Raw genomic sequence first — 14,326 nt, forward strand, 5'->3', positions numbered from 1 at the left:
TATATTTTATTGTGTATTATTACATTATATTTTATTTTATTATATTATATTATATTATATTATATTATATTATATTATATTATATTATATTATATTATATTATATTATATTATATTATATTATATTATATTATGTTATGTTATGTTATGTTATATTTTATTATATATTATATTATATTATATTATATTATATTATATTATATTATATTATATTATATTATTATTACAATCACTCATGTTATTATTACACAGTATGTTTTTTTTACTATTTTTTATATTTGTATACATGCATATCTTTAGATCCATATATATTTAATATATTTCATATTGCACCTCAACTGCCTCAGTGCACACATTGTTTTTTTGGCTTTTTTTTTATATTACCCTGGACTGACCCTATTGCCATCTGTCAATATCACACAATGTTACCATTCCCTTACTATCTGTATAATTACAACTATTTATACCATTTGTGAAATTTGTATATATACCTTCAAATTTATATTACATTTATTTATATATTTTTTATGTATTTATTATATTTAGTTTTCTCTATTTATGCTCTATTATTCTCGTACTACTACTGCTGTCCTTGACTGGCTTTAGATCTTCCATAAGTACACAACAATACCATACATCAGCATATTTATATTTAAGGTACGCACAGAACTGCAAGAAAGAAACTTGATAACATAAACATAATCATTGTGCATGTTGTGTTGAAAATCTGTAATTGCTATCAGTTCCTAATGGTTAAAAGTGAACTACAAAGCCTGACTCTCTTAAGATGTAAGTCTACTCTCTGTAGCTGCTCTGTATTTAAAGGAAGTAGAGCTGAATGCCATTGAACTGAAACTGTGTTGAAGTCTACAAATAGCAGTCTGACTTTCACTGTATTTAATGATGTGATGCAGGATCGACGGCACTAGCGAGGTATTTTTATGAGCCTAGATCATTCGCCTTGTGATTACAGCAGGCCTGCTTTAGTGGCTCCAGAGTTTCCACAAAATGAAAATGTATTTCTGGTGGGAGCTGAGCTGGGTAAGGAGCAGAGGGTAGAACTAGGCACTGTCATGCTCTTTAAGATCATTGTTATACCACATGAATATGATACAGATGCTCCTCTGGAAATATTTAAATTGCTAAGGAATCATGACCAACGAATAAATGAATGACGTAACTTTCAAGCCATCGTTACTAGCTGGGCTTCTTACAGGCTTGTTGATTACTATTTTAAAGCGGGCGTCTGAGATGGGCGGTGCTCTCATAAGACTGTAGATGAACCTTATCAAAGTCAACTTGAATGCATCAGTTAAGACCAATGTGTTCAGAGGTGTTCACGATACTAACCATTCATGAACTTTAGATAGATTCTATTCAGGACTTCGGCCAGCTGCCTCCTCTTTGGAGAGAAGCCAACAACGATCCTTCCTCATGCATATGATCGTGTTTTGACTCAGAGTGGGCACAGAGAGAGGGCTATTCACAGACTGGTCTGTTGCATTGTGTTTTGTGAGAGAGAGTGAGTGCAGGGCAAAGAGGGGCTGAGTTGATCAATGTGCCTTGTGCAGCTATACAATGAAACAAGATTTCGCCCTTTTTTAAATGGCAAAAAAGCACAAAATCAATATGTGGCGGTCAATGCTGTTATTGTGGCGGGCAGCCACAAACAGATCAATGTATGGGAAATACTGTGCTCCCAGTGTCTGCAGTATTTTTAGATTTGATAAGCTCTAAGAAAATACGACTTTTTAAAGAAGTGTTCCTCTCGTCCTCAGCTGCTGGGCTCTGCAGAAGACTTCTCCATGCATGTCTCCATTTATGAGTGCGAGTCCACTGGTGGATCAGAGTGGGTTCTAGAGCAAACTCTCCACCTGGATGACTTTACCAGACCCACCTCAACCCTGGATCCTAGAGTCAGTGTGGACTCCAACCTCTTTGTCTACAGCAGGTCAGGAGGGCTCTGCTCGTGTGTTCTTATCATATTCTGTCGATGTTCTTAAAGGTACAGTTGTTTCAGTTAATCCTTTTTATTATCCCTTTTAGGTCTGACCTCTACATGACCAGGGACCACAGCTCCCCTAACATTAAGCACTATGTCCACCTGGACTGGCTGTCTAAGGAGGACGGCTCTCACATCCTCACTGTGGGAGTGGGCTCCAACATTCTGATGTACGGTCGTATTTCCGGCATGGTCAATGAGCAGACGAGCAGCAAGGAGGGGGTGGCTGTCATTACCCTCCCTCTAGGGGGCAGCATCAAACAGGGCATCCGCTCTCGCTGGATCTTGCTGAGGTCTGTGGACCTGCTGTCCTCTGTGGACGGAACACCATCTCTGCCTGTCTCCCTGTCCTGGGTGAGAGACGGCATCCTGGTGGTGGGCATGGACTGTGAGATGCACGTGTACGCTCAATGGCATCAGGACAAGAAGCCTGGAGAGGGAGACGAGGGCAACCTGTCGTGTGTGGACATTGCTGGAGGTCAGACAGGATCCTCCTCCGTCTTTGAGGGCAGATCAAGGTCTAAGAGTGTGTTTGAAGGAAACACAGCTGTGGATGAGGCTCTTCGAGCTCCTGCAGGACTTCAAGAAGGAGGGCTGTTTGAAGCAGCTCATTCCCTGTCCCCGACTCTTCCTCAGTACCATCCTACTCAGTTGCTGGAGCTCATGGACCTGGGCAAGGTTCGACGGGCCAAGGTGAATTTCTGCCTCATTTAGCTTCTCCAAAACATGCAAAATGTTTACTTTGAGAGCTAGTCTGTCAAGCTCGAAAAAGTAAACCCTTTGAATATTGGGTTTTAGGTCAGGAAGCTGCTCTTTTCAGGTTTAGACCTCTGTTTAATCCATTGCTTCTCTATGTGTCAGGCCATCCTTGCTCACCTGGTGAAGTGCATCGCTGGTGAAGTTGCTGTGGTAAGGGATGTAGAGGCAGGTGAAGGGGGAGCCAGGAGACATCTGTCCCGGACCATCAGTGTTACTGGCAGCACAGCAAAGGACACCATAGTGGCCGGCCGTGACGGGGGCAGGGACTACACCGAGATCAACTCCATCCCTCCATTACCCCTCTACTCCCTCATGCTGGCTGATCTGGACACCTCGTACAAAGGAGCGGAAGAAGCTGCCAAGGGAGGGAAGGCGTCTGATGGTGATGGTGCCCACAAGTCCAAAGAGGATCAGTATACTGACCTTTTCCAGGTTGGTAAGGTTAAAGAGCTGTGGTTAGTTACAGACGATATAGCCCTCTAATACTATTAACTCATTTCCTCCTGTGGTTAAAGGTGCCAACGGTTACCACTGATGACTTTGTGAACTTTGCCACCGACAAACCAGAAAAGAAGTCGCGTGTTATCAACCTCTCTCAATATGGACCGACCTACTTTGGACCCGAGCATGCTCAGGTATTATTTAGAATCCAGGAGGGAATCCAGTGTTTTAAGAAAATGGGAAGATTGTGGTGTTGATATTGATAATTTATGATCAAATCCAAAACAAATGCATGTTTCATTTCCTGATTGCATTCTAAGTTGTTTACAAAGATGAATTGATTGGTAGTAGGTAGGGTTGTGACAAGATCTTGTGCCACAATGTCTTGCAATGTTGAAGCGAGGGCGTCCCTATGTAGAACTGTGGCCAAACATGTAAATGTAATAAGTTAGAATCCAAATACACGTTTAACCTGCTGAAGGATCATTCACATGACACAGCTGTCCCCGTATGTTTTCTGTTACAGAGACTTCAGACTGCAGTTAATTTCATACAACTACAGACATCATAGTTATACAGAGCAACACCAGATTCTACGATCAGATGTTTGTTTTCGTTTCACGTGGTACTAACAATCCAATAATAACCATGTGATATGTTACAAACAACTAGGGATTTAAATTTTAGGTGTTTTCCATGATCAATCTTTGGGAATGTTAACGATCAATTATTGATTAATCATTAAAAAAAATTAAGATGTTTTCCATGTCAAAAACAATGTGTTTGAGTAAGTTCTTTACAATCAATTAATCAATATTAGATTATTGTTGACATCCCTACAAACAACAATAAAAAACATTTTGCCTAGTTATGTATATATAAGTGTAGTGAGGGATAAATACTGTTATTACATGGTAATAATAGGCTGATCTGCACACATCATCTGTTTATATCAGATCATTATTATCTGGACAGGTCTTGAGCGCGGACGTTGACATTTAAAGGTCACATTGTAAAAATCAGAGCACGAGCACAATATCAGGATTTTCTACCTTTCAGTCTTCTGAGTCCCTTGATGCTGTTGTTCATACGTGTGTTGTCATCGTCTATTCAGGTGCTGTCCAGTCACCTCATGCACTCCAGCCTACCAGGACTGACCCGGCTCGAGCAGATGTTCTTGGTGGCTTTGGCTGATACTGTTGCAACCACCAGTGCTGAGGTTGCTAGCTCTACAGATCAGCAATACACAGGTCAGTTAATATGTGCATACTTTTAAATATATGTATTAATGTAGGGTAGTGTCAAATTTTCGATTGGGGTGTGAGATTGTTAGTATTTCAAGAATAACACTTTTATTTTTTTTGCTGTAAATAAATAGTTACACTCAAATATTTCAGTTCTTTTCAAATCTTCCCCTTTTTGATTTTTGTGCTCACGTCCATGCTGCAGACAGTGCAATCCAAGCTCTCCTGTTCAAAATAGCAACCCTGATTTAGTCAAGTTGTTTCAAGTGAAAGGCCCCTCCTGATTGAAGTGTCCTTGAGCAAAGGATGGACCAGCTCCATGCTTTTATTCTTTATTCTGTCCGTATACTCTGATCATTCAAAGCGGAAGACAAGTCACAACAGAATAAATAAAGCATGGCCTTATTTTATATGATGCACCTTGCATGTAACTTCCTGATGCACATACACCTGCAGAATAGACTTGTATTATGATTTGGTATTTCAGCGCGCCTCATCGTCTAGCAGTGGATTTACTGTTACCCTCGTTGAGAGATAATATTGTAATAAAGTCAGCTAAAGGTTGTAGACGAGAAAGCTAAGCATCATCTTCTTGATTGTGTGTTCCTGGATTCATATCTCCAGCCATCAAATCGCAGCATAAACAACAGAGCTGACATTGTCCTCTTGAGCTCTACATAAACAAACACTGCACTTATTCCATTATATTTATACTTTTTTACAATTTTCCATCATATGTATTTAGTCTTTTGCGATGAAGACATTAGCAGGTTGTTCCAGGGCAAAGTAAGCACAGAGAGGGTAAGACGGTTCAAGGACACAGATATGGTCTCTGACAGGATTGCATGAACTCGAGTGATACTTGAGTTTCAAAGGGCTTTGCTGTTTTGCCATCGGCCATGTTAAATAGAGTCGTCACTAGAGTAACTGTGAAAATGCTGATGGCTCCTTGCTGTTGTGTGTGTGTGTGTAGGTGCCGAGGCTCTTGATGAGTGTGGACTGAGGTACCTGCTGGCCATGCGTCTTCACACCTGCTTGCTCACCTCTCTGCCTCCCCTCTATCGTATGCAGCTGCTCCATCAGGGTAAAACACACTGCTCATATACATACATATACAGCTGCTGTGACATAAAAATGTTCTTCATGACGACAAAAACTCCACCATTTATCAGATTGTATCGTTATGAAACTTATATTTCTGCCTTAAATCTTGGGAATGAACTCCAGGTATCTTGCTCTCTCCTTCTCCTTCTTTCTCTCTCTTTCTCTCTCTCTCTCTCTATGGCAGGCCTGTCGACGTGCCACTTTGCATGGGCATTCCATTCAGAGGCAGAAGAGGAGATGCTAAACATGATCCCCGCCATGCAGAGGGGTGACCCGCAGTGGTCTGAGCTCAGAGCTGTGGGAGTGGGATGGTGGATACGTAACATCAACACTCTGCGCAAAATGGTGGAGAAGGTACCTGAACAAAGTCAGACTAGTGTAATAAAGACTGTGGCAGGTAACTAGGAAAGGAAATAAGGATCCTTCCACAGGGCAGCATAGCTAAATGGTATTTTAAAAACAGTTCTTGATTGGGCATGGGTTGGTCAATGAAAACAGGTTCATCAAAGCAGCCTGTCATTAAATACCAGCTTCAATAAAGTAGATACTGTAGTTCCTGTGTCAAAGGGAGGCTCATTCCAGCCTTCTATAGATACCACAGTTGAAGCATCATGTTGTACCAAAGCAGAGACATATGAGATTTAAAAATAAGCATTTGGGTCAAATATCCATGTAACCATCAGAGTTCAGGTCTTAAACCTGCTGTTACTGCAAACTTGAATGGCAGTGGGACATTGTTGTGTCTGCAAACATGCACTCTTTCTGTTCTAACCGGCTTTAAATAGCATTTTCTTCAGAATTACACAGTGGCAAACTCAGGCTGTTTGAGGGACAGGGCTGAAAACCCCAAAAAAGGACATCTCTTTCTAAACCACTGGTACTCAAAGTTTAGGGTTAATTTAAATGTATTGATGGAGTGGTAGCAAGAGGGGGGCCACAGAGTCCTCCCGAGAAAATGTTAAGCATCTAACACTTAAAGCTGGGGTTGGTAGTCAGATTTAAATACACTTGTTGTTATACTGATTAAAATGATCTTTATGTCTCGATGGTAATCAATACATAATATGTTCTTAAAAAAGAGTCCAAAAAATAAATAAAAAGCTGCTATCTACAGATGGAGTAAACCTGGGAAACCACCAACCAATCCCTGCCATCAGGAGCCAAATTATGAAACCAATCAAATCCCGTCCTGCCGTTCTGCCCGCCTCCTGCGCGTACATTACGTGTTTGTTTGTGTTTTTAACTTTCACTGTGATAATGTTTTGGTGTTTTCTTACTGCTGAGTGAGACATGAGTTGACGTGCGAAACACAAACGATGTGCTGAGGACCAGTTTTGAATCAGTCATGATCATATGGTCGTGAATCAGCGGCGCTCGTGCATGTGAGCGGGGGCATCGTTTTGGAGGAGCTCCGAGGGGAGGGAGGGGGTAGACGGAGTCCTGAGGAAATGCTACATTCAAATTCATGCTAGTTTTCCGTGACTACCAACCCTAGCTTTAATTCCTGCATCATGGGGAATATTGTTGTGACCAATTGTGGTGGAAATTGAATTTTGAGAAAGGAAAAACACAAAACTATTGAGATATTTCTTTATTATTGTTTATATTACATGATTAACGTAACATAATTAACTACATGGTCATCATGAGCACTTTTTCACATTAAGTTCATCCAAAAGACCCATTTTTGGTGAAATTTAATAAAAGGCATTAGAGGGCACTTTTAAGTTTTGTACATTGGAGGGGTGACCCTCATTACATGTTTTATAACCAGTGTGACAACAAGTGGTTAATGTTTTCATACTTTTCATCCTTCTGTTGTCCCTTTTATGTGCCCCTCACATCAGTCAATAAATGAAAAGTGTATTAAGGTTTGATAACTGTAACGTTTCTATGTTATCAGGTAGGCAAAGCTGCTTTCCAGAGACACAACGACCCTTTAGATGCTGCTCTGTTCTACTTGGCCATGAAGAAGAAAGCTGTCTTGTGGGGCCTGTTCAGGTAGGACACTGTGTCTCAATAAAAGTTCTTTGACTAATTGACTGAATGTTAAGCTTCAGTTTCACAAATGCTTTATGGGGCAATAAGCTGTTTTTTTATTCCCCTCCCAGGTCTCAGCATGATGAGAAGATGACTCAGTTCTTCAAGAACAACTTCAGCGAGGACCGCTGGAGAAAGGCAGCTCTGAAAAATGCTTTCTCCCTGCTGGGAAAGCAGCGCTTTGAACAGTCAGCCGCCTTTTTCCTGCTGGCAGGATCACTCAAAGACGCCATAGAGGTGTGAACATCACACACACAACAACACAGAGAATACACAGACGTGGCTTATTACTGTTGAGTCTGTTCCAACACTCTATTTTTATTTTCCTCATGGTGAAAACTTGCCGTTGCGTTGTTTTATGGAAATACAGCATAGAGTGTGAAGTTGTGTCTGTATGAGAGACACATCTTCATAAAAGACTACATCACTGACAGTTCAGATATCTGTTGTTGCTGACAGGGCCTTTAAATCACAGGAGAAAAGTCTAAATTACACTGATAAGATTCATAACACACGCCTGCTCAGCTTCCTTTGGCCTGTGTTTCAGTCATAATATACAGATAGCATTAAAAGGAAACAGAAACATGAGCCTTTATTACCTCAGCTCCTCATGCTGTAATGTTTGCACATTTTCAAAATCCTCACATCACATTCCTTTTGTCAGTTTTGACCCTGTCTCACCTTTCCTCTGCTGTTCCACAGGTGTTGATGGAGAAGATGGAGGATATCCAGCTCGCCATGATTGTAGCAAGGCTGTATGAGGCTGACTTTGAGAATTCATCCACCTGCCAAGGCCTGCTTTATGAGAAGGTCCTCGGCTGTAACAGGGATGGAAGTGGCTACCACTGCTCCAGACTGCACCCTGACCCCTTTCTCCGCAGCATAGCCTACTGGATCATGAAGGATTACACCCAAGCCCTGGACACGCTATTAGAGCGAATCCCCAAAGAGGATGATGAAAACCCTGGTCAGTTGTTTGCAGTGGTTTCCGACAGAATTACACAATATGATCCACTAAACCCTGTTTGCCCTGCTCATTATTTGCACTTTGTTCTATGCTTAAAAGCTTTTCTCTTTGTTCCTCTTCCTCTTCTTTGTCTCTCTGTGTTAGATATGATGGTGAAGTCTTGCAACCCTGTGGTGTTTAGTTTCTATAACTACCTGAGAACACACCCTCTGATCATCCGACGCCACTTTGCGAATCCAGAAGGCACAACTACCGTGGGCCTCACTTCAGAGAAGAGCAGCGCAGATGAGATTAATCTTATAGAGCGCAAACTGTTCTTCACAACTGCTAATGCACACTTCAAGGTGGGGAGTCCTTCTTATGAACCTCTCATATCTCAGCTGCTTTAACGTCTGATGTGTTTATTAAAAACGCAGACATGTAATATTCATACATAGTTTTAATCATGTCTAAATCTTCTGCAGGTGGGCTGTCCAGTTCTGGCTCTTGAAGTTCTCTCCAAAATTCCCAAAGTAACCAAAAAAATAAGCTCTTCACCTCTCAGCAAAGATTCATCAAAGGCCAACCTAAACTCCAGCCAACCCCTGGAGAACGGCACCCAGGGAGGAGTGGACTGGGGCTTCCCGGCCCCCACGGCACAAGCATGGGGAGGAAATGAGAGTGCAGGCGGGCTGGACTGGAGCCAGCCTTTGGTCAAGGTAGAGGACGAGGGGCTGAAGCTGGACTGGGAAGAAGACAAAAATGAGGATTCAGATGAGGACGATGACGGTCTGACCATGAAGAAGCCAGAGGCTGAGACCAAGGATGGAGGATCAGAGAGCAGTGGCAACAAACTCCAGAGAGAGAACTCGCAGGTAAGAAGAGATGGCTTTAACTACTTGACACATAAACTCCTCAAAATAAGACCATTGTTTAATCTCACTGCATTTCAATTTTGATGTGCGAAATGTTTAACGGTCACTCCATAAAAAAATTTGAAAACATAGACTCTTGTTCAGTGTCATGTAAAAACACAACCTAAATAAATCCTGCTGGGTCAACAGAAATAACGAGGCATTTTTTGATTTTGCACCAATATAAAGCTTGTTTGGATGCAATAAGTAGCTAACCCCAAATAGGTCCAGGCAGATGGCTCTTACATGAGTCTGGTTCTGCTCGAGGTTTCTGCCTGTTAAATGAAGTTTGTCCTTACCGCTGTAGCTTGCTAAATGCTGCAAAGTGCTCTGCTCATGGTGGATTAAGATGAGATCAGACTGAGTCCTGTCTGTAATATAGGACTGGGTCTTATCCTGTCTTGATGTTGGGTCTTTGTTAATAATTTAACAGAGATAACGGCCTACACCTGCTCTGTTTGTAAAACATCTTGACTTGAGCTAACATTTGTTGTGATTTGACGCTATATAAATGAAGATTGATTGGGATTGATGAAGTGACATGACTCTGGACTCTAAGAGATTAAAACATTTTAAGGAATGAGACCAAAAGGAAGACCTCAAACACAGATGTGACCAGCACGTAGTCTGCCTGAGACCATTTAAGAAATGCTGCATTAAGGGGAGTGAGACTGCGAGGCGTGGGCCTCTGTCTGTTAATTCATTCTTGTTTATCCCAGGGAGAGTCAGAGGTGGACGTGATAGCAGAGCAGCTGAAGTTCCGTGCCTGTCTGAAGATCCTGATGACAGAGCTGCGCACTCTGGCCACAGGCTTTGAAGTGGATGGAGGGAAGCTTCGCTTTCAACTCTACAGTTGGCTGGAGAAGGAGATTGCAGCCATGCATACTATCTGCAACTATAAGGTACACTTTAATACTTTTTAATGGAGTCTTTTGAGTTGGAACTTGTGTGATACTAAGTATAAGTAAAAGTGGTTGGTCATGGTTGTTCATCAATACTTTTCTTAACACAAAGGTGGAGGGAAAGGAGGAGGATTCAGAGGTGGAGCGTTGTTGGAGGGAGCGTACAGCATCGATTGAAATATGCGACGATGTCCTGGACCGCACAGACGCTGGGGCTTACGAGCGTCACCAGATGGAGCGACGCCGTCTTCAAGCCAAGCAGCAGCACTCAGAAAGGCGTAAGGCATGGCTGAGGAAGAACCAGGCCCTGCTGAGGGTGTTTCTGTCCTACTGCAGCCTTCATGGAGCCAAGGGAGGAGGAGTCACCTCTGTGCGCATGGAGCTTCTGTTCCTTCTGCAGGAGAGCCAGCAGGTACATCCACACACTGATGTGGGATTATGTATATCTACCAGATAAATGCAAAACATTTGTCTTCTGAGAACTCAAGCCTACATCTTTCTGTCGTGTTCTCCAGGAGACCACAGTGAAGCAGCTGCAGTCTCCACTGCCTCTGCCCACTACACTGCCTCTGCTATCAGCTTGCATTGCCCCCACCAAGACAGTCATAGCCAATCCTGTCCTCCACCTCAGCAACCACATTCACGACATCCTCCACACCGTCACGCTCATGGAGGTTCCTCCACATCCTGAACTCATGGATGATCAGGTCAGAATCAGCACTTTGCACAGACTAAGTATAGAATCAAGTCTGTCAGAAAGTCATCTGAATAATTGAGATGTTTCTTTTTTCCTCCTCAGGTGAATGCTCTGCACACACTGGCAGCATCTCTGTCTGCTTGTGTCTATCAAGCACTGTGTGACAGTCACAGCTACAGGTAACTGTGCCTCTGCAGTTTAGTGACAAAGGTCCAAATGTTCTTGTTTCATGTAATGGAGGGATAAACGTTGAGCATGCATGTTTTTTTTTTACGGTTGTGACTCACTGTCTTTTTTTCTTCTTTTGGCTCTGCAGCAGCCAGACAGAGGCCAACCAGTTTACAGGGATGGTGTATCAAGGCCTGCTGCTCAGTGAGAGGAAACGACTTCGCACAGAAAGCATTGAAGAACATATCACTCCAAACTCCGCTCCTGCACAGTGGCCAGGTAATGAAGGAACTGATGTTTCTTTGGTTAGCTTGAGTTTGACTCAATACTTTAATGTAATCACAGGCAACATCTCTATAAACATTTTTGTCATATTGCATTTAAAGTTTTAATGAGATCGAACCTAAGTTAGATCATCGTCCAGACTCCTAATATAATGCATAGAAAAGGAGAGTGGCATATGTGTGAGCATCAAAGACATGGTTGAGAGCAGAGGGAGAGGAAGAGCAGAGCAAAGCAGGCAGTCTGTGTTTATGCAGAGAGGCAGATGGTGTTCTATAATAGGAGCTTCATGGCCTCTGGGAAGGCAACGAAAAGACAGAGACTGATCACGCTATCATACCAATGTTTCACAAATGTGCTCTGCATTGTGCACGCTTAGTTTTTTGTTCTGTGGTGGAGGTCTGTTATTTTTGGAAATTAATGCTTAGCCTTCTGAGCTCATGTTGTGTTTATGTGTGTGTCCTCTCCCTGCAGGTGTGTCGTCCCTGATTTCTCTGTTGACGTCTGCGCGGGAGGAGGACCAGCCGAGGCTCAGCGTGCTGCTGTGCGAGGCGGTCGTGGCTGTTTATCTCGCACTGCTCATCCACGGCCTGGGCTCTCACAGCTGCAACGAACTCTTCCGCCTGGCAGCACATCCCCTCAACAACCGCATGTGGGCCGCAGTCTTTGGGGGAGGGGCCAAAGTCGTTATTAAGCCAAAGAGGCCCGAGGCCCCACCAGGTAGAAAACTACTTTGGAATCATTCTTATTGCCTGTATTTACATCATCATCATCATCATCATCATCATCATCATCATTGTCTGATGTCTTCCTCACCTGTCTTCCAAGTACATTCCTATTCCTGTGCTCTCTCCTCCTCCTCGTTCTTCTCCATCTGTTGACTTTTCTCACTCTGACTAATCTGTGATCTGAGGCAATTCATTCTACCTCTCTCAGCAGCCATTTTCACCTGACATCAAGCTCAGGGTAGGAAGCCTAGAACATGGTTAAACTAATCATCAGTTATCATTTCACTGCCTCCTCTGTGACAGGCAGCTCAAAAGACAGCAGACCATAAAAATTCAACCAAAGCTAACAGTGGTATACTGCCACTTTCCAGGCAACACTGCTGTTTGATGGTGCTTCATAGTACAACAGGACAGGTATAAATTACAATAAGTGAGAGGCCCTGTGAGGGGTTTGTGACTGGTGATGAAACTTTCTTTAAACTTGGAGCTCTCTGTGACCAACAGCAGCAAAACAAACAAACAAGAGAGATCATTTCTGTAAACCATTGTTATTGCCTATAACCTCCATCATAGATTAGGTGTCCGATAAAGTAAGTCACAAGTTTTTTAAACATTTTCTCATCCTGCAAATATTCTCATGAAAATTTTGGCTGCCAAAATCGCCAAAACTAAAAGTTTTTCACAAGAACTTGAACAGTACAGTTTAGATGCAGATACTTGTTCAAAAAGACTCTAAAGAAAAATTCTGATTTATCTTCTAGACTGAAGTAAAATTTGAAAAGTACAAGCTCTAAAACTGTACTGACAGAAAATTAAAGGAATGACTCTCAATCGCATTTCTTTTCTATTGATCTCCCATCCATTTAGGTTGTAATTAGTCTTGATGTTGGGAATGCAGTGCCAAAAACTATAAAATAGAAATCATGGACAGTTTTCCCTAAAAAGAATCAAAGCTACAGTAACACGCCTGTTTTATAAATGTCTATATGGCAGGTGTTTATCTTTAATTACAGGGTGTAATGATAAAAAGTTGTGCGAGTAAGATATAGATACTCAATAGTAAAGATGCCTGAAAGCTTCATTATCTGTTATCTGTTGACATGTGATGCGATTATTCCAGAAAGAGTGAAATGATCATGTTTTCTCAGATTCTTACCTTCAGCATGACTCCAGAGGGAAATATTTGCCTTGTGAATAAGGTTAATCTTCTCATTCCTCAGGCCCGTCTACATATCTACACACACACACTCACACACACACCTTTGCAAGTCCTTTTGATGCTCCTACGATGCTGCTGCTGCTGCTGTGTGGTGTCTTGTGTGAGTGTGCCCTCTGCCCTGTGTCTCAGTGCCAGCTGATTTTGAGGCAGCCAGGCCAGAGGAGTCTCAGGAGACAGGAAGACCTGAGCAGAGCAGCCTCACCCCAAACCCCACCCCCACCCCTACTGAAATCCAGCGCCCCAAACGACCCCCTCCTCCCATTTCAAGGGGAGAGGGGTCTGCCACTGTGGCACCAGCAACTAAGGCCAGCTGTGAGTAACTGGGCTGGTGGATTGCAGTGCTGGTTTGCAGGATTGCCGTGCATGGTAACTGTGCAGGTTTGCATTGTCGCAGATGCTTGACTTGACTTACTCCTCTTTCTCTACTCGTGCAGCTACTACTGAATGCCTGTAACAAACAACGAACAAGCTAACTGGTGCTGTCTGTGTACAGTGTTATGATAAACCAACAGCTGAGTGAGCGTGTATATGTGTGTGTGTGAACTGCATTGCATGTACGTGTTGTAAAGTCTTCTTTGCTCATCTCATTGTGTCATCCCTGTTGTGCTGCTGAAGCAACAGCTGGGCCTAGCAAGGAGTGTTCAGAGGCCAAGACTGAGACTATATCTGAAACTGAGACCAAACCAGGTACACTGTGACAGGTTATTAGGTGTGATAGAATAAGCCTGTAGACTTGTAGGTGTAAAACTAGTTCTGTGTTCATTTTAGTAGCATTAAAAATAGGGATGCACCAAAATGAAAATTCTTCGCCAAAACCGAAAACCGAAAATGAGGAAACCAAAAACCGAAACACCAAAATAAATTATTCTGCCAATTATTTG

At 42.6% G+C, this 14,326-nt stretch overlaps 1 protein-coding gene across 4 annotated transcripts in view; it reads left to right on the top strand.

Moving 5' to 3' along the window:
* Positions 1-14,326, top strand: part of dmxl2 (Dmx-like 2) — a 51,578-nt gene that overhangs the window by 21,859 nt on the left and 15,393 nt on the right. For 2 of the 4 annotated variants that reach the window (XM_034680164.1, XM_034680163.1), the window contains exons 21-40: positions 1,778-1,950; positions 2,046-2,694; positions 2,863-3,192; positions 3,276-3,395; positions 4,316-4,451; positions 5,419-5,529; positions 5,734-5,903; positions 7,453-7,550; positions 7,661-7,826; positions 8,292-8,556; positions 8,701-8,900; positions 9,021-9,410; positions 10,169-10,351; positions 10,464-10,763; positions 10,867-11,058; positions 11,151-11,227; positions 11,365-11,495; positions 11,973-12,218; positions 13,575-13,757; positions 14,061-14,132. In XM_034680164.1, the coding sequence (XP_034536055.1) occupies positions 1,778-1,950; positions 2,046-2,694; positions 2,863-3,192; positions 3,276-3,395; positions 4,316-4,451; positions 5,419-5,529; positions 5,734-5,903; positions 7,453-7,550; positions 7,661-7,826; positions 8,292-8,556; positions 8,701-8,900; positions 9,021-9,410; positions 10,169-10,351; positions 10,464-10,763; positions 10,867-11,058; positions 11,151-11,227; positions 11,365-11,495; positions 11,973-12,218; positions 13,575-13,757; positions 14,061-14,132 (4,192 nt within the window). The remainder of the gene's footprint in view (positions 1-1,777; positions 1,951-2,045; positions 2,695-2,862; positions 3,193-3,275; positions 3,396-4,315; positions 4,452-5,418; positions 5,530-5,733; positions 5,904-7,452; positions 7,551-7,660; positions 7,827-8,291; positions 8,557-8,700; positions 8,901-9,020; positions 9,411-10,168; positions 10,352-10,463; positions 10,764-10,866; positions 11,059-11,150; positions 11,228-11,364; positions 11,496-11,972; positions 12,219-13,574; positions 13,758-14,060; positions 14,133-14,326) is intronic. The other 2 variants (XM_034680166.1, XM_034680165.1) reach the window with 1 other exon arrangement.

This window comes from Notolabrus celidotus, chromosome 3, assembly GCF_009762535.1.
Source record: "Notolabrus celidotus isolate fNotCel1 chromosome 3, fNotCel1.pri, whole genome shotgun sequence".
NCBI classification, from domain to species: Eukaryota; Metazoa; Chordata; class Actinopteri; order Labriformes; family Labridae; genus Notolabrus; species Notolabrus celidotus.